Source organism: Amblyraja radiata, chromosome 39 (assembly GCF_010909765.2).
Source record: "Amblyraja radiata isolate CabotCenter1 chromosome 39, sAmbRad1.1.pri, whole genome shotgun sequence".
In the NCBI taxonomy this organism is placed as follows: domain Eukaryota; kingdom Metazoa; phylum Chordata; class Chondrichthyes; order Rajiformes; family Rajidae; genus Amblyraja; species Amblyraja radiata.
This window is the reverse complement of record NC_045994.1, coordinates 13,109,887-13,130,816: the sequence shown is the minus strand read 5'-3', so window position 1 is coordinate 13,130,816 and position 20,930 is coordinate 13,109,887. Positions and strand designations below refer to the sequence as shown.

At 45.6% G+C, this 20,930-nt stretch overlaps 1 protein-coding gene across 7 annotated transcripts in view; it reads right to left on the bottom strand.

Annotated features, from left to right (window-relative positions):
* LOC116967511 (transcription factor COE2) overlaps window positions 1–20,930 on the bottom strand; it is a 212,867-nt gene that overhangs the window by 4,917 nt on the left and 187,020 nt on the right. For 3 of the 7 annotated variants that reach the window (XM_033014148.1, XM_033014149.1, XM_033014146.1), the window contains 3 exons: window positions 19,714–19,899; window positions 9,454–9,636; window positions 4,855–4,897 (listed from right to left, as the gene is read on the bottom strand). In XM_033014148.1, coding sequence (XP_032870039.1) covers window positions 4,863–4,897; window positions 9,454–9,636; window positions 19,714–19,899 — 404 coding nt within the window. In that variant the 3' untranslated portion in view covers window positions 4,855–4,862. The remainder of the gene's footprint in view (window positions 1–4,854; window positions 4,898–9,453; window positions 9,637–19,713; window positions 19,900–20,930) is intronic. The other 4 variants (XM_033014150.1, XM_033014147.1, XM_033014151.1 and 1 more) reach the window with 4 other exon arrangements.

Sequence of the window (20,930 nt, the reverse complement as noted above, 5' to 3'; positions counted from 1 at the left end):
AGAACATACAAACTCCTTACAGACAGCACCCATAGTCAAGATCGAACCCGGGTCTCTGGCGCTGTAAGGCAGCGACTCTACCGCTGGCCACCGACGTGGACACAGAGAATAACGGATGCAGCCCAGACCATCACACGCCAACACAGTGTAACCCAGCATCTGCAGTTCCTTCCTACAGAAATACTGCAAGGTCTTTTTGGGGAGAGTGTCGGGGGAGCTTACTATTCTCGCAGCTGAAGCCAACTTTCCTGACCCTCTGCTCCCCTAGCCCAGTTCCTGCCTCAGGGCAGAGAGGCTGTAAATTGGGTTCCAGGGACAGGCTCCAGGCTGCAGGTCTACTGGTGAGGGGGAAAGCAGACTGCCAGAGGTTCCCAGGGGTGGGAGTCTGGAGAATCTCACTGCCATCCACAACTCATTCCACTGCTGCTCTTTTGCAACCTCTCACAGTCCTAGACAAAACATCTTACAGAAGTGTGCAAAACCATGTGGGGAATGGATAAGGTGAGAACACGGAGGGTGTGGGAATCAAAAACAAAAGAATGCTTAAGAAGGAACTGCAGATGCTGGAAAATCGAAGGTAGACAAAAATGTTGGAGAAACTCAGTGGGTGAGGCAGCATCTATGGAGCGAAGGAAATAGGCGACGTTTCGGGTCGAGACACTTCTTCAGACTGATCCAAAAAATAAAAGGACATAGGTTTCAGGTGAGAGGGACCAAGATTGAATAGGAACCTGAGAGGCAGCTTTTTTTAGTTGGGACCCTTCTTCAGTTCACCCAACACATCACCCACCCTTTTTCCCCAGAGGTGCTGCCTGGCCCGTTGAGTTACTCCAACACTCTGTGTCTATCTTTGGTATAAACCAGCATCTCGAGTTTTTTGCTTTTACAAGGAACTGCAGATGTCGGTTTACAGAGAAAAAAGGACACAAAGTGCTGGAGTAACTCAGAGTGCCAGGCAGCATCTCTGGAGAACATGGATAGGTGATGTTTCGGTCGGGGTGAAGGACCAGAAACGTCACCCGTCCATGTTCTCCGGAGATGCTGCCTGACCCGCTGAGTTACTCAAGCCCTTTGTGCCAGTTACCCTGGGTCCCTGGTTTATGTACAGAACTGCCTAGAACTGGTTCATCCAGCCTGATCCGATTGGTTCCTGTAGCTTTTGTGCTATGTCATTCATCTCTAATTACCGACTCAATGAACAGTAGGTTTTCAAACTTTTTAGTTTAAGAAGGAACTGCAGATGCTAGAAAATCGAAGGTAGACAAAAATGCCGGAGAAACTCAGCGGGTGAGGCAGCATCGATGGAGCAAAGGAAATAGGCAACGTCTCGGGCCTAAACCCTTTCAGACCGAATTCGACCCGAAACGTTGCCATTTCCTTCGCTCCATAGATGCTGCCTCACCCGCTGTTTCTCCTGCATTTTTGTCTACCTCTTTATCATCATTTGTCCTGTATATCTCGCCTTTGTGCAGCTTTGTACAGGTATGAACTTCATCTAATCTTTCTCAGTCTCAGTCTGACATTCTCTCGCTCTGTCTGACTCTGACCCTCAGTCTGAAGAAGGCTTACGACCTGAAACGTCACCTATTCCTTTTCTCCAGAGATGCTGCCTGTCCCGCTGAGTTACTCCAGCATTTTGTGCCTATCTTTGGTATAAACCAGCATCTGCAGTTCGTTGTTTTTCCAAGGAACTGCAGATGTCGGTTTACCAGAAAATAAAACACAAAGTACCGGAGTAACTCAGCCTTTTATTTAAGAAGGAACTGCAGATGCTGGAAAATCGAAGGTAGACAAAAATGCTGGAGAAACTCAGCATGTCAGGTACCATCTGGAAAACATAGACAGGTGATGTTTCGGCTCGGGTTGAAGGATCAGAAACGTCGACTATCCATGTTCTCTGGAGAAGCTGCCTGACCCGCTGAGTTACTCCAGCATTTTGTGTCTACTTTCTTTCTGTCTCTCATATCCTTTCAGCAAGTCTTGTCATCTCTCCATGCTGTACATTATTTTAATACTAACGCCATTGACACTTTATTGGAAGACTGTGGATCCAAATGCCACCTCAGGGCAATGCCACATAATCCACAAGAGGGCAGCACAGTGGCGCAGCTGGTAGAGAGAGCAGCTGCCTCACGGTCGGTTCGATCCCGACCGCGGGCACTGTCGGTGTGGAGTTTGCACGTGCCCCCTGTGACCATGTGGGCTTCCTCTAGGTGCTCCGGTACCCACCCATATCCAAAGAAAAGTGCAAATTGGTAGAATCGGAAGGGAGTTGTTCAGAAAGTGAAGACAATTAAAAAAAAAGGGGAATAATATAGAATTGGTGTAAATGGATGGTTGGTGGTTGGTATGCTGAAGAGCCCACATCTATACTGGAGCTCTCCACAACTCTTTATTCTAAGATGCAGCCTTTTTTCACGTGATAATTTGAAAAGTCAAATCGGAGAAGATTAGAGAGTCCTCCCTGCTTCCTCATCATCTACAACATCTGGGAATGTGTTGGCACGGTGGCGCAGCGCTAGAGTCACTGCCTTACAGCGCCAGAGACCCGGGTTCGATCCTGACGACGGGTACTGCCTGTACGGAGTTTGCACGTTCTCCCTGTGAGCGCGTGGGTTTTCTCCGGTTGCCCTGTTTCTCCCCCACACCCCAAAGACGTGCAGGCTTGTAGGCTAATTGGCTTTGGTAAAACTGTAAATTGTCCCTTTGTGTGTCGGATAGTACTAGTGCATGGAGCGATCGATAGTCAGTGCGGACTCGATGGGCCAAAGGGCCTGGTTCCATGCGGTGTCAATAAAGTCTAAAGACAAAGTACGGATGTCAGAGGTTATGGGGAGAAGAATGGGGTTAGGAGTGCCAGAGGAGGTCGTTGAGGCAGGCACTATCCCAACGTTTAAGAAACATTTAGACAGGTACGCAGATAGGATAGATTTAGATATGGGCCAAAAGCGGCAGGTGGGACTAGTGTTTAGTTTAGTTTGGAGATACAGTATGCAAATAGGCCATTCGGCCCACCAGGTCCGCGCCGACCTGTGATCCCCACACAGCAACACAATCCTACACACACTAGGGTCTATCTACAATGATACCAACCCCAATTAACCTACAAACCTGTACGTCTTTGGAGTGTGGGAGGAAACCGGAGATCCCATAGTAAACCCTCGCAGGTCACGGGGAGAACGTACAAACTCCGTACAGACAAGCACCCATAGTCAGGATCGAACCCGGGTCTCTGGCGCTGTAAGGCAGCAACACTATCAATGCACCACTTGTGTAGATGGGGCATGTTGGTCAGAGTGGGCAAGCTGGGCCGAAGGGCCTGTTTCCACACTGTATGACTTTGGGACGACAGATGGCACAATGGGCTAAGTGTTCGGCTGGCGACCGGAAGGTAGCCGGTTCGAATCCCGCTTGGAGTGCATACTGTCGTTGTGTCCCTGGGCAAGACACTTCACCCACCTTTGCCTGTGTGTGAATGTGTGTGAATGTGTGTGAGTGATTGGTGGTGGTCGGAGGGGCCGTAGGCGCAGATTGGCAGCCACGCTTCCGTCAGTCTGCCCCAGTGCAGCTGTGGCTACAGAAGTAGCTTACCACCACCGAGTGTGACTGAGGAGTGAATGAATAATGCGATGTAAAGCGCCTTGAGTATTAGAAAGGCGCTATATAAATCCCATCCATTATTATTATTATTATTTATGACACTTACCAAGTTCCCAAATCAGCAGCAGTCACCAAATTCATCGCCAATGCTCATTTGTATGTAAGGGCTATACATAAATCGGCGCAGTGGCACAGCGGTAGAGCTACACCCTTATGCCCGTCCCACTTAGGAAACCTGGACGGAAACCTCTGGAGACTTTGCGCCCCACCCAAAGTTTCCGTGCGGTTCCCGGAGGTTGCAGGTGGTTGCCGGAGGTTGCAGGTAGTGGAAGCGGGTAGCGAGACTGACAAAAACCTCCGGGAACCGCACGGAAACCTTGGGTGGGGCGCAAAGTCTCCAGAGGTTTCCATTCAGGTTTCCTAAGTGGGACAGGGGCATTACAGCGCCAGCGTAGTCTGCGTTCATTCCAGACTGCGGATGCTTGTCTGTACGGTATTTGCACTTTCTCCCTGTAACCTGCGTGGGTTTTCTCCAGGATGTCCGGTTTCCTCCCACACTCCAAAGACGTGGAGGTTTGCAGGTTAATTGGCTTTGGTATGAATGTAAAAATTGCCTCTGGCGTGTGTAGGGCCGAAGGGCCTGTTTCTGCGACGTATCCCTAAATAAAACTAAAGTTAACTCTAGCCCAGGGAGTACCTGTACATCAACTTCAAATTCATAATTTGTCAGCTAAAAACATCTTGCAATATCAAAGTCCTGACAGGCCATAATTACTTTATTATTCCGCTCTTGTTATTTCATCTGGACCCTGACTAATGATTTGTACAACATTAGCTCTTTGCTTTAATGTCTTTTATGAGGTTTTGGGTAGACCAACACAAAGCTTGTGAGCCTTAGGGTAATCCACAGCGATACCAAGCAGCTTAATTACTACTGAGAATAGCTAACTAAGATGATGAATTGAAGGGAATAAGTTAAAATCACAATGAGCAAATATTCTCTCTCTTTTTTAAAAACCCAGATGCCCATTAATTACTACCCCCCCCCCCCCCACCCCCCCTCCCAAAGTCATATTGCATGTATCCACTTTTTGGTGACATGTTACCTATTAAAATATACAATAAGAATTTTTTTTTTTTTACTGTTGCCTGTATGGAGTCACTTGAAATCTTGCTGACCTACTGCCCAAATATATTAATGTGTGATATCCCCACTGGAATCGATTGCATGAATCAAAGAAATGAGGAACTCACCTGTGAAATCAGAAATAATTCACTCTGAAACCCTTTTCTTCCTCTAAAAATAGGAACCAAACAGAACGTTCGAAGTTGTGGAGATAATGCAGCCATCTCAAACCCTCTAGTTTAGTATTAACGTTTACAAACTCTCACCCTCCCCTTCTCCCCTTCTCCCCCCCGTCCCCCCCCCCCCCCCCCCCCCCCCGACGAGCCGTGACAATGTATCTGGCCACATGTATGCTACAAAGAGGAGAAGGAGGTGATTTGTCACCCGCTTGCTGCACAGAGATGTGTAACAGGGCAGTCGGTGAGTTACAGTTGATGTGTGTCCGTCCATACTAACTCTGGGTATTATCTAACGGAGCTCGTAGTGGCCTGATATTTGAACGACCTTCACTGGCACCATCTCAGTGCCACCAATTCCCCAGAAACTTGTGCGAGCTTGATGTTAAGATTCAAGTCGAATTACTATACTGAGTTCAGTTTGGCAAAATGATTTTAAAGGTATGGTATTTATACTGTAGACTTTAGAGATACAGCGTGGAAACAGGCCCTTCGACCCGCCGAGTGTATGGGGATTGCAGGGAGCTGACCACACTAACACTGTCCTACACACCAGGGACAATTTACCATTTTACCGAAGCCAATTAACCTACAAACCCGTACGTCTTTGGAGTGTGGGAGGAAACCGGAGCACCAGGAGAAAACCCACGCGGTCACAGGGGGAACGTACAAACTCTGCATAGACAGCAGCCGTAGTCAGGATCGAACCCGGGTCTCTGGCGCTGTGAGGCAGCACCTCTACCAGAATGCCATTGTGCCTTGTTTTCTGAGTGGGATGTCTGTATATAGCTAGATACCCGTCACGGTAAAGTCACTGTTTGGTTTGAATGTCTGTTTTTAGTTCAATTTTGGGTCTATTTTAGATATGATAATCTTTAAGTTGTATGTATTTATTTCTGTTTTTATTAATTGCACTGACAAAAACTGATCAGAAACAACTTTTCGTTTTTTCTGTGTATGCAAGTGCTCGGGAAATGACAATAGATTTAATACTGAATACTGAATATAGAAGAAATCATTCTCCTAAACTGCTCCTTTTGTCCTTTTAGTAATTAAATTAGTACTGGGTAAATGTGATGGGCCAAATTGAGTCATTATTACGTTCAGTCACAATCCATAAGTGCCGCTAGCAAGGCCAGCATTTAATGCCTGTCCCTTATTGCTCCTATCGAAGGCAAGGGTGAGCTGCCTTTTAAAAATCACTGCAGTCCATGTTTTGAAGTGCAATGGACATTGCGAACTAAAATGATGGATTAAAGGGAATAAATTAAAATCACAATGGGAGAATTTTCCCTTTTTTAACTTTGAAAGCCTTGCATGTATGTCCCAGGTGCATGTCATGAGGTACTGCCCTCTGTAATCTCCTCAAAGTCAAGCTACTGTATGCCTAGTCTTTGGTGACACAACACTCATAAAAAAAAGAGATAAAGAAATAATTTCATTTCAGCGTGGGCAGTTGCAGGATTTACAGGAAGAAATGGTGATTTATTTCTAAGTTAGGACTGTGCAACTTGGAAAGGATTTAAAAAGGAATGACGTGCCATTTTCCGTAATCTATTACGAGGTGTACATTCATTTATTTAACACTCGAATATCCCTATTTAAAACCGGCAAATAAAGTAAGCATTCCTTGCTTTGTTCCCCTGACAGTCCAGATACTGGAAAAAATTCAGAAACATCCAGAGACCCGGGTTCGATCCCGACTATGGGAGCTGTCTGTACAGAGTTTGTACGTTCTCCCCGTGACCTGCGTGGGATTTCTCTGAGTGCTTCGGTTTCCTCCCACACTCCAATGACGTACAGGTTTGTAGATGAATTGGCTTGGTGTAAATGTAAATTGTCCATAGTGGGTGTAGGATAGTGTTAATGTGCGGGGATCGCTGGTCGGTGCGGACTCAGTGGGCCAAAGGGCCTGGTTCCGTGCTGTACCTCTAAGCTAAACTAAACTTAAACCATTCTCTGTACAGCATCGAAGTACTCGATGTCCCAAACTGACCAGATGACTTGTTGCGGTTGGGATGCTCTGAATCACCCACTGAACCACCCACTCCATTCTGTGGAACATTACTAGACATTTAGTTTCAGTGATTCCTTGTTATCCACTCAATCCCACTCTGAATATGCATTCTTTGTTTCACATCTCATTCTGCCTTTCCAAGTGCCATGGGATTTCAACATGAATGGAAGGAGTGTGAATAACTCTGGAAAAGGAGCATGAATAGGCCCTTCAGCCCCACTACTCCTAGCCCTTCTAGCCCCTTCAGCCCGACGAGCAGTCCAGTGCTTCATCTATCTTGCCTCCATAAGTTCATAAGAGTAGGAGCAGAATTAGGCCATTCAGCCCATCAAGTCTACTCCCCCATTCAATCCTGGCTGATCTATATTTCGCTCTCAACCCCATTACCCTGCCTTCTCCCCATAACCCCTAACACCCGTACTAATCAAGAACCCTTCCTGCTTTCCTCAGATTCCCTTTACCGTTCCATTGATCTCAGCCTCGAATGTACCCAATGCTCGGGCATTCACAGAGGGTTGCAACAAATGTTGAGGCATAAGGAACTGGCACAGTGGACCAGCGGTCAGATACAAGGCTGGCATATCACACCATGATATCCTGGGCTGATCCTTTCCCCTGGATGTTAGGGTGGGTTAACTGGCCCCAGTAAATTACCCCTTAGTGTGGAAGGATAGGAGCAGATTTGAAGAGGGGGGCAGGAGGAACTGAGAGAGAATGGGAGTTACGGGGGCATAAGTGGGGAATGGGACTTCAGGATAGCTGGCATCAATGTGATGGGCTGAATGTCCTCCCTCAATTTTATGTTTGTGCCTTGAACGCATTGTCAGGGATGGAGGTGGAGGCAGATATAACAGTGGTCTTTAAGAGGCGTTTAGATCAGCACACGAATATGCACGGATTGGAAGGATATTTAGTTTATTTTAAGAAGGAACTGCAGATGCTGGAAAATCGAAGGTACACAAAAATACTGGAGAAACTCAGTGGGTGTGGCCCGAAACGTTGCCTATTTCCTTCGCTCCATAGATGCTGCTGCACCCGCTGAGTTTCTCCAGCATTTTTGTGTAATTTAGTATATTTTAGTTTAGTTTAGAGATAAATGCGGAAACAGGCCCTTCGGCCCACTGAGTCCGCGCCGACCAGCGATCCCCGCACACTAACACTATCCTAACACCAGGAATGATTTACAATTATATCAGGCCAATTAACCTACAAACCGGTACGTCTTTGGAGTGTGGGAGGAAACCAGAGATCCCGGAGAAAACCCACGCGGGTCACGGGGAGAACGTACGAACTCCGTACAGACAGACACCCGTAATCAGGATCGAACCTGGGTCCCTTGTGCGGTAACTCTACCACTGCGCCACCGTGCCGCAATATGGAGGAGCACTGTTGTAGATTCAAGGGAGGAATTATAGGGCAATACCGTTTGGTGGAAAAGTACGGTCATGCAGTGGGTGGCACAGTGGCCCAGCTGGCAGAGTTGCTGCCTCACTGCTCCTCTGTCCTTGCCTCGATCCTGACCTCTGCTGCTGTCTGTGTGGAGTTTGCACGTTCACCCTGTGACCAATGTGGTTAGCCTTCTAGTGATCCGGTTTCCTCCCACATGCGGGTTAGTAGGTTAATTGGCTGCTGTAAATGATTCCTCGTTTAGTTTAGTTTAGAGATACAGCGCGGGAGAACAGGTCCTTCGACCCGCTCAGTTCTCGCTGACCAGCGATCGATCACCCAATCCTACACTCTAGGGACAATTTACAGAAGCCAATTAATCTACAACAGGGGTGGGGAACCTTTTCATGTTGGAATGCCGCATTAAGTTAGCTGTAATCTAATAAGGCCGCATCCAAGAAACTTCAATTAGATATACTTCAAAATGTACATTATTTTGTTCAAATAGCCCTCATGACTTACTAATGTTTTAATTGTGTCCGTCAGTCGGGGAGGATTATTTTGTTGAATCTTCTTTTACTCTTTGCTACTTTAAATACGCTCATTTTAAGATTAAAATAAAAATATAATAAAAGATAAACAAAAACATATTAATAATAATAAAAAGATTTGTTCTGCAAAATTTGGATTCATTCAAAAGGCCTTAATAGCCTTAAGGCCGCAATGCAGGTTCCCCACCCCTGATCTACAAACCTGCACGTCTCTGGAATGTGGGAGGAAACCAGAGCACCCGGAGAAAGCCCAGGCAGCCACAGGGAGAATTCCACCTCTGTGTTACATCTATCCTACATATTTTTGATCGCCATTCTCGAACTGGTCACTGTAGGTTAGCCCTAGTGTGCAGGTGAGTGGGAGGAGTGGTTAGGTGGGGTTCAGAGGAATGTGGGCTGACTCAATTGCAGCTGGCGTACAATGGGTACTTGATGGTGGCATCACCATGGTGGGTTCACCTTCCCGTGCCCCCCTCTCTACCCCCCCCCCCCCGCCCGCTCCGTCACCACCACCCCCCAACCCCCCCCGACCACATCTCAACCTGGCCCACGCGCCTCTCAACACACCAGTTCAATTCAGCCAAAACGCCGTCTCACCTCGGAATCCACCTCCGTTGCCGCTGGCGCAGGCTGGGGAAGGGGAATCTTGGGGTCGGATCACCGGTGCAAACGCGCTCTTTTGTTTCACTGCGGGGAAGACAGAAGATGAGAAGGGAAGTATGGCAGAGGTGCTGCAGGACAGAGGGACAGCTGAGGCCACGGTCGGGCTGGGAGGCATAACTGCAAGAAAATAAAACAAAAAGGGGAAAGAAAAGAACAGCTCTGTCTTAGACATATAGTCCCATCATCTCCTGCAGAAGTGGAGTAGTGGATGTGCGCGGAGTGATTTTTTGTGCATTTATAATTTAAAGGGACACTACCTCGGAAGGGCATTATTTGGCAAGTGTGTTTATTTTCCTTTTTTAAAAAAATATACCATATTCTGCCCGGTGTTCATACATAACCATATAACATATAACCATATAACAATTACAGCACGGAAACAGGCCATCTCGGCCCCACAAGTCCATGCCAAACAACTTTTTTCCCTTAGTCCCACCTGCCTGCACTCATACCATAACCCTCCATTCCCTTCTCATCCATATGCCTATCCAATTTATTTTTAAATGATACCATCGAACCTGCCGCCACCACTTCCACTGGAAGCTCATTCCACACCGTTACCACTCTCTGAGTAAAGAAGTTCCCCCTCATGTTACCCCTAAACTTCTGTCCCTTAATTCTGAAGTCTTGTCCTCTTGTTTGAATCTTCCCTATTCTCAAAGGGAAAAGCTTGATCACATCAACTCTGTCTATCCCTCTCATCATTTTAAAGACCTCTATCAAGTCCCCCCTTAACCTTCTGCGCTCCAGAGAATAAAGACCTAACTTATTCAACCTATCTCTGTAACTTAGTTGTTGAAACCCAGGCAACATTCTAGTAAATCTCCTCTGTACTCTCTCTATTTTGTTGACATCCTTCCTATAATTGGGCGACCAAAATTGTACACCATACTCCAGATTTGGTCTCACCAATGCCTTGTACAATTTTAACATTACATCCCAGCTTCTATACTCAATGCTCTGATTTATAAAGGCTAGCATACCAAAAGCTTTCTTTACCACCCTATCTATATGAGATTCCACCTTCAAGGAACTATGCACGGTTATTCCCAGATCCCTCTGTTCAACTGTATTCTTCAATTCCCTACCATTTATCATGTACGTCCTATTTTGATTTGTCCTGCCAAGGTGTAACACCTCACATTTATCAGCATTAAACTCCATCTGCCATCTTTCAGCCCATTTTTCCAAATGGCCTAAATTACTCTGTAGACTTTGGAAATCCTCCTCATTATCCACAACACCCCCCATCTTGGTATCATCCGCATACTTACTAATCCAATTTAGTAACATAGAAACATAGAAACATAGAAAATAGGTTCAGGAGTAGGCCATTCGGCCCTTCGAGCCTGCACCGCCATTTGATATGATCATGGCTGATCATCCAACTCAGTATCCCATCCCTGCCTTCTCTCCATACCCCCTGATCCCTTTATCCACAAGGGTCACATCTAACTCCCTCTTAAATATAGCCAATGAACAGGCCTCAACTACCTTCTGTGGCAGATAATTCCACAGATTCACTGTGTAAAAAATGATTTTCTCATCTCGGTCCTAAAAGACTTCCCTCTTATCCTTAAACTGTGACCCCTAGTTCTGGACTTCCCCAACATCGGGAATAATCTTCCTGCATCTAGCCTGTCCAACCCCTTAAGACCTTATTCTGCAATGTACCATATTCTGCACTGCCCTTCCCCTTTGCTATATCGATTATATTTGAGTGATGGTATGAATGTGCGGCATATTTTATTGTGTGGATCGCATGCACAGCAAAGGTTTACAATATACCTGTGATATCACATTTAGTACATGCAACAATAATGAAACTAAACATAAACCTAAATCCTAAACAGCATTTTGCTGTGAATTTATAACTTAAGGCATCAATATCTTTGCAGATCAGTATTTGGGACATTCTTTACACAATTGAAACATACGGCCAGTATATTTGGGTTCGCTGGTCATGCAGTGGCACAATTAGTGGAGCTGCTGCCTCATAGCTGTAGTGACCCAGGTTCAATCATGACCTCCAGTGATGTCTGTGTGGAGTTTGCAGTGATAGTGTGACAGGCCCTTCGGCCCACCGAGTCTGCACCGCCCAACGATCATTCATATCCTACACACACTAAAGACAGTTTACAGAAACCAATTAACCTGCAAACCTGCTCGTCTCTAGAAATATAGAAAATAGGTGCAGCAGGAGGCCATTCGGCCCTTCGAGCCAGCATCGCCATTCATTGTGATCATGGCTGATCGTCCCATGTCAATAACTCGTGCCTGCCTTCTCCCCATATCCCTTGACTCCAGTAGCCCCTAGAGCTCCATCTAACCCTCTCTTAAATCCATCCAGTGACTTGGCCTCCACTGCTCTCCATGGCAGGGAATTCCACAAATTCACAACTCTCTGGGTGAAATTTTTTTTTTCTCACCTCAGTCTTAAATGACCTCCCCTTTATTCTAAGACTGTGGCCCCTGGTTCTGGACTCGCCCAACATTGGGAACATTTTTCCTGCATCCAGCTTGTCCAGTCCTTTTATAATTTTATATGTTTCTATAAGAAGTCCCCCTCATCCTTCTAAACTCCAGTGAATATAAGCTTTGGAATACAAGTTTGGAACGTGGAAGGAAACCGGAGCACCTGGTGAAAACCAACGCAGTCACAGGGAGAACGTACAAACTATGTTCAGGCAAGTGCCCGTAGTCAGGATCGAACCTGGCGCTGTAAGTCAGCAACTCTACCGCCGCACCCTGTGAGTGCATGGATTTCCACTGGATGCTCTGGTTTCTTCCCACACGGAAAATATATAGGGATTGGGGGGTTTATTGATCACTGTAACTTGCTCCTCGTATGCAGGGGAGTGGTAGAATCTTGGAGATTTGAAGGGACTGCGAGGAGAATTAAATGTGCTTACGTACTGGATTGTTGGCACGAGTGGGCCAAAGGGTAAGTTTGTGTACTGTACTCTACAATTTAAAACATGCTACCATTGCAGATCAATAATTTACAAATATTTTATACATTTTGAAATACACTTAGCCACCATTTTATTATGAGTTTATAATTTAAACTCATAACAAAATGATCAGTATTTGGCAAAGGTTCTATCCAGCTGAAAATACATTAAGGGGTTGGACAGGCTAGATGCAGGAAGATTGCTCCCGATGTTAGGGAAGTCCAGGACAAGGGGTCACAGCTTAAGGATAAGGGGGATATCCTTTAAAACCGAGATGAGAAGAACTTTTTTCACACGGAGAGTGGTGAATCTCTGGAACTCTCTGCCACAGAGGGTAGTCGAGGCCAGTTCATTGGCTATATTTAAGAGGGAGTTAGATGTGGCCCTTATGGCTAAGGGGATCAGAGGGTATGGAGAGAAGGCAGGTACGGGATACTGAGTTGGATGATCAGCCATGATCATATTGAATGGCGGTGCAGGCTCGAAGGGCCGAATGGCCTACTCCTGCACCTAATTTCTATGTTTCTATGTTTCTATCTAGCCACCATATTGCATCATGCATTGGAAGCGCATTTTTAAAATGTTAACCCTGTTCCTCTCTCAAAGGGGTGGCACGGTGGGCACAGCGGTAGAGTTGCTGCCTTACAACGCCAGGGACCCAGGTTCAATCCTAACTATGAGTGCTGTCTGTGTGGAGTTTGTACGCTCTCCCCGTGACCTGCGTGGGTTTTCTCAGACTGACTGCATCAGTTTCTGTCCAATTGCAACTTGGTTAAAAAAAAACATTGGGATTTTTGGAACGATCTTAAGGCACCCATACAAATGCAAGATGTTGCAGCCCTCATGACTTGTGCTGGAGATTGAGAGGATACAGCTTCCAACATGGAAAGCAGTAATTACAGATTCTGATAAGGCAAAGGGACTTCGAGTCTGAAGAAGGGTCTCGACCTGAAACGTCACCTATTCCTTCTCTCCAGAGATGCTGCCTGTCCCGCTGAGTTACTCCAGCATTATGTGTCTGACTTCGAGTCACAGAGGTATCCAGCAATGATAACAGGCCCTTCGGCCCAAATTGTCCATGCTGGCCAAGTTTGCATTCTGGGCTGTTTCCATTTGCCTGCATTTGGCCCCTAGTCTAAACTCTTCCTATCCAAATATCTGTTCAAATGTCTTTTGACGGTGACAAACTCTCTGTCAAGTGATCTCATTCTCGTTCGATAGTTCAAATGCCTGTGACATTGTGAGGGGGATTTAAATTCAAGTTACTAACTAAATCTAGAACAAAGAAAAATGTCTCAGTAACTCCAAGCATGAAAACATTGGATTGTCAAACATTGGATTGTCAGCGCGGACTCGGTGGGCCGAAGGGCCTGTTCCATGCTGTATCTCTAAAACTAATACTAAAACTAAACTATAACAAATTGATTATGGTGTAATATTGATCTGGAACTTGGGAACCAATTAAATGTTGCCTGGGAAACCGGCAATCAGAAAAAATGCTGTCTCAGAAAAAAACAGTTTCTTTGTAACTTCCCTCCAGCAACCAGGCCTTAAGGACGCATCTGCCACGGGTGGCCATTGACACTGACAAGCAATCACTTCCATTGACACGTGCAAAGATACTCTAATGAACAATGTAATGTACAGCTTTAGTAACTTTAGCTTACAGTAACAAAAATAAACTCACAGCCATAAAAAAGACCTAGACCTTTAACAATCCAGCAGGAAAAAAATCACGATTATTGTGCGTCTGAAACTCTCCAACTGCTAAACCCCCTTCTCACCATTGACATCATTGTTTTTATAGCGTGATTTTCTATAACACAGGGTTTATTAAGAACACAAATTTGTGTTACAGCAGAACTGTACGTGTTTGAGGCATGGGCGGAATGGGACGGGAGGGGAGAAAGCACTTTTAATGCTAGAATTATCTTCTATATCTCATTACTTTCAGCTTTCAGCTTAAAATAGGCACCATCTCAGATAACATAGATAAGCTATATAGGAATACAGATACATTATGTATATATATATGTGTGTGTGTGTGTATATATATATATATACACACACACATATATATATACACACACACACACATATATATATACACACACACATATATATACACACACACACATATATATATGCACACACACACATATATATTATATATATACATACGTACATACACATATACATACATTTGTATGTGTATTGTGTATACACACACACACACACACACACACACACACACACACACACACACACACACACACACACATACACACATACATACATATGCGTCTACAGATAGCTTATATAGCACAGAATAAGGCTATTCAGCCCACACCACCATCAATCCTATACCCCCTCCTTTCATTTTCACAATATTTAGGAAGTATCAAGGTGAGCATGAATTTCCAAGGCAAACAAGCATATGGATCTAGTGCTGATAAATTAGATTAATAAAGAAGGGAATTTGATGGTTGATAATATGGACATGGTGGGCAGAAGGACCTTTAGTTTAGTTTAGGGATACAGCATAGAATCAGGCCCTTCAGCCCATCGAGTCCACACCAACCATTTTGCACTTCCTTATCACTGTGTCTCCCTCTTCCTTGACTCTCAGTCTGAAGAAGGGTCTCGAACAGAAACGTCACCTATTCCTTCTATCAATAGAATCTGCCTGTCCCGCTGAGTTACTCCAGCATTTTGTGCCTGTCTCCGGACATTGATCACCTGTTCGCATTAGTTCTATGTTATTATACTTTCTCATCCACTCCCTGCACACTAAGAGCAATTTACAGACTCCAATTAATCTGTAAACACACACAGCTTCGAGATGTGGGAATAGAAACTGGAGCACCAGAAGGAAACCACAGAGAAAACGGGTTAAAATGGATGTCAGGGGTAACGGGGAGAAGGCAGGAGAATGGGGTTGAGAGGGAAAGATAGATCAGCCATGATTGAGTGGCGGAGCAGAGTCGATGGGCCGAATGGCCTAATTCTGCTCCGATAACTGACGAACTTGCGAAAACGTGCAAACTCCGCACAGACAGCATTCGAGATCAAGACTGAACCCGGTGTGAGGCGGCAGCTCGACCAGCTGCGCCACTGTTTCTGAGCTGCATGACTCTTGGAAGAATTGTAAATAATTTAAAAAATAACACTTCTATTTGTGTTAATGTGTCTCACTTGCGCAGAGCTTGAAGCTATCAAGCACTTCACTGACATATAATCATAAATATAATCTATTACTGCTCTCCCACAGGGCAGGTGGAATAGGTTAGAGGATAGAAAAACCATTGAATAATCAGGAATGCAAATTCAACGCATATTTTAAAGTTATATATTCCATTCTTTTCTTCATATAATCTCTTCACTCTTGAGGCCCTGACTAATTTGTGCAGGAACTTTAGAACAATCATGGCCAGGTGGCAAACAAGATGGACAAAGTTCTGAATATGAAATATGAATGGATATTATTTCCAGCAATTTACAAGAGAAATGTTAGTTTCTGGGTGGGAGGGGGGCAAATAAATATTTTTGAAAGCAGTACATTTATGCCAGTAAGTTGTGCCCATGGCAAATATTTTGTTCAGTAGCCATCATGGTTTTTCAATATAGCATTAGAGTTGCTGCCTCACAGCGCCAGAGTACCAGGTTGGATCCTGACTACGGGCGCTGTCTGTACGGAGTTTGTATGGACCCGTGTGGGTTTTCTCCGGGTGCTCGGGTTTCCTCCCACACTCCAAAGACGTGCAGGTTTGTAGGTTAATTGGCTTCGGTAAAACTGTAAATTGTCCCTAGTGTGTGTAGGATAGTGCTAGTGTACTGGGATCGCTGGTCAGTGTGGATTAGATGGGCCGAAGGGCCTGCTGTATCTGTAACCTAAACTAAAATAAATATGCATGCCTTGGTGCACCGCAGCTCACTGTTCCAATCCTGGGAAGTAATTAGCAATTTACAGAAGACTATTAACCTACAAACCCGCTCGTCTTTGGGATGTGGGAGGAAACCGGAGCACCTGGAGGAAACCCCCACGATCACACAGGGCGAAGGTGCAAACTCCACACGGACTGCACCCGAGGTCAGGATTGAACCCACGTCTCTGGTGCAGGAACGGGGTGAGCCTGGGATCTGGGATTGACGAGGTGGATGGCAAATCACTGGAATGGTTGATCCGGGAACAGGGAAACAAGGAAAAGATGGAAGCAGGGAAGAGGGGAATAATCTGGTTCATTGCAGCAGGGCACAACATTGTGCATGGAACATAGAACATAGAATACAGAACATAGAACAGTACTGCACAAGAACAGGCCCTTCGGCCCACAATGTCCGTGATGCCAAACTTGATGCCAACACCATCTTTCATCCACTTGCACTTCATCCATATGACTCCATTCAATAGACAATAGACAATAGACAATAGGTGCAGGAGTAGGCCATTTGGCCCTTCGAGCCAGCACCGCCATTCAATGTGATCATCCCCAATCAGTATCCCGTTCCTGCCTTCTCCCCATATCCCCTGACCCCGCTATTTTTAAGAGCCCTATCTAGCTCTCTCTTGCATTCCCTGCATATCCTTGTGCCAATATGGATCTGACTATTTCTGCAATATCTTAATTGAGTTAGGGCCTCACTAATTACACCGGATAAAGAGACAACATGATGATTTCTTGGCAGTAGACTGGATTACAGTGTAAGGTGGAGAGCTACAATGCCACCATTAGTTCAGCATTATAATTACCGTGCGATCCTTTATATTATACATTTTTGTTCAATGATGGCATTAATGACAGTAAGTTACTCATGCAGAAGAAGCATAGTTGGTAGGCATACAGCTGAAAGGTATTATATATCATAAGCATACAGCAACAGTGTAAGCAGTAATACAACGTGTGCCATAATATAACTCCTACACTTGTGTTATACCCAGTAACACAGTAGAAATTGGTTTGAAGTATTATAGAGTTTGGAGTTTAGTTTAGTTGGGCGTTTAAACGTACAGCGTGTTAAAGACCCTTTGACCCACTGTGTCAACACCAACCATCGATCACCTGGTCACACTGGTTCCATGTCCTACACACTGGGGGCAAGCTGCTCGAACCAATTAATCTACAAACCTGTGCCTCTTGGGAATGTGAGAGGAAACTGGAGCAAAACCCACGCAGTCACAGGGAGAACGTGCAAACTCACAGACAGCACCCGCAGTCAGGATCGAACCCGGGTCTCTGGCGCTGTGAGGCAGCAACTCTACCGCTGCGCCACCCCATATTATCCCGTAATATTATCTGCCAGAGCTATCTCCTGCCCACCTTTTCTCCTCCTGATTTCCAAATCAGTTCCATAGATGTTAATGAAATGCCACATTGAAAGTGATGTTGTACATATTACATATTCTTTGAGTGCGGTTGATGGAGAATGAATTTCTAAAGCTTTCTTAGTTATAAGAACTATATACCCTATCATATATACACTAAGTAGTTGTGCACCCAGTTACACACCATGTTTGGGAGAGTAAGACTTCAGTCATATACATTGCGTTACTCTATAATAAACAGTTAAACAGAGACATTACATTATTTAGTAATCAAAGAAATTATGGCAGCATTGTAAACTTTAAAAGTGACTCATCCCCTTGAGAATATGGAGCATCAGGCTGCTCTGCCATCTACTACAGCTTCATTAAATTATAAAAAACATTCAGGGAAACAGAACTTTGGATTAAACAGCATCCATAATTGGAAGACCAAGTTATAATGCGAGCAAGCTGAAAAAGCAAATATGTTAAAAGTATCACAGATGGCTGTGCAGGCCAAGTCAATGGATGTTGTTAAGGCAGAGATCGACAGATTCTTGATTAGTACGGGAGTCAGGGGTTATGGGGAGAAGGCAAGAGAAGGGTTGAGAGGGAAAGAGTAGACCTGATGGGCTGAATGGCCTGATTCTGCTCCTAGAGTTTATGAACAGTTTGAATTAAGAGTGATTACCGAGGACAGTACGTAGATGGTATGAAGATCTGAAGAAGGGTCTCGACCCAAAACGTCACCCATTCCTTCTCTCCAGAGATGCTGCCTGTCCCGCTGAGTTACTCCAGCATTTTGTGTCTATCTTCTAAAGAGCTAGTCAAATCTCAGGTTCTGAGTTTGCGCTTGAAGCAAGCCCACCTGGGTAAGGGCACAGTGGGCACCTCGCTCAATGGTTCAATTATACTTTATTGTCACATGTACCAGCGTGGAAACTGGCCTGTCCACACAGGTTATGAGAATTGTTCTGACGGTGCTTCTCTGACCACCTTGTGCTGGGATTACAGGATAATGATTCTGGATGGGAATAATTCCCATGTTGAAGAACACCATGCAAAACCACAGCCTCCCACTAGTCTACTTCACTGCCTACCCCGCTCCCAGCCCAACTTTAACACCACTATTCAGAACCAGCGCCAAAACCCTTCCGAAATCTGGGTATAGAACCAAACGACTGTAACATAGAAACATAGAAACATAGAAAATAGGTGCAGGAGTAGGCCATTCGGCCCTTCGAGCCAGCACCGCCATTCAATATGATCATGGCTGATCATCCAACTCAGTATCCTGTACCTGCCTTCTCTGGGCATTTCTGAACATCAAGGCATTAGGGTAGTCAAAAAGGACACAAATTGCTGGAGTAACTCAGTGGATCAGGCAGCACCTCTGGAGAACATGGATCGGTGATGTTTCGGGTTGAGACCCTTCTTCATTGTGGGGAAGTGTCCCAACCAGTAACGTCACCAATCCATGTCCTCCAGAGATGCTGCCCGATCTGCTGAGAAATGCCCCTGTCCCACTTAGGAAACCTGAACGGAAACCTCTGGAGACTTTGCGCCCCACCCAAGGTTTCCGTGCGGTTCCCGGGGTTTTTTGTCAGTCTCCCTACCTGCTTCCACTACCTGCAACCTCCGGCAACCACCTGCAACCTCCGGGAAACGCACGGAAACCTTGGGTGGGGCGCAAAGTCTCCAGAGTTTCAGAGTTCAGGTTTCCTAAGTGGGACAGGGGCGTTACTCCAGCACCTTGTGTCCTTTAGTGTATTAACCAGCATCTGCAGGTCTTTATTTCCACATTCAGATAATTAGCTACATCTTTACAAACTTGCCAACATATCAAGCTATTGTCTTGTCTTGGAAGCAAGAGAACAATTGAGAAGATACGTTAGTGAGATGTTGTCGTCTGTTACATTGAAGAGGCAAGCCACTTACTGCCATAGGGTGAGCTGGCGGGAGAGCTGTTGAGGAATCCCGGGGAGCTGGGCACGCCAAGATTCGACATTGGCACGTTGCTGTAGCCATTGATGTTCCCACCGACCGTGCTGTAGTTTGACTGTTGTGGTGAGTGAGTGGGAGCGTAGCCCCGGGGGGAGATGCTGCTGCTGTTGTGGATGTAGCCTGCGTGGAAACAGAACAAAGACCAGGGTTTAATGTACTGAGCTCACCAACCTCCTCCAACCTCACCTGCTGTATCCGATGTTCAAGGTGTGGACTCGTGTACATCGGCGAGACCAAACGTAGACTGGGCGATCACTTTGCTGATTCCGCCTGATCTCCCGGTTGCCAAACACTTCCCATTCCCGCACTGACCTTTCTGTCCCAGGTCTCCTCCGTTGTCAGAGGGAGGCTAAATGCAAATTGGAGGAACAGCAACTCGTATTTCCCTTGGACAGCTTACAGCCCAGTGGTATGAATATTCACTCCTCAAACTTCAAGTCACCCCGGCATTCCCTCTCTCTCTATCCCTCCCTCACCGAAGTCGCACCAGCTTCTCATTTTCACCCAACAAACTGCTACCAATGGCCTGTTTCCTTTATCATCACTACTTTTGAAGAAGGGTCTGAAGAAGGGTTTCGGCCCGAAACGTTGCCTATTTCCTTCGCTCCATAGATGCTGCTGCACCCGCGGAGTTTCTCCAGCATTTTTGTCTACCTGCTACTTTTTTGTATATCTTTCATTCATTGTTCTTTATATCTCTACATCATCTTCTATATCTCTTGTTTCCCTCTCCCGTGACTTTCAATCTGAAGAAGGGTCTCGACCCGAAACGTCACCCATTCCTTCTCTCCTGAGATGCTGCCTGTCCCGCTGAGTTACCCCAGCTTTTTGTGTCTATCTTCGGTTCAAACCAGCATCTGCAGTTCCTTCCCACACATTAATGGACTGAGGCAAGCGTAGAACCACTTGGCATATACAGAGCAATGACCAGCCAAGGAAAACAAGACTCAGGAAGTACGACACCTTCCAACACAAACTCGCACATCGAATCTCCAAGATCTTTGTTCCGAAATAAAAGTCCTCTGATGTGCGTGAAACAACTAAATGATGAATGAAGTATTTCGCACCGCGCAGGGGAGGGGTGGATTTGATGGCTGCAGACTTGGATCCATTCTAGTCACCCCAGGTTAAGATGCTCAGTAACAGCCAGA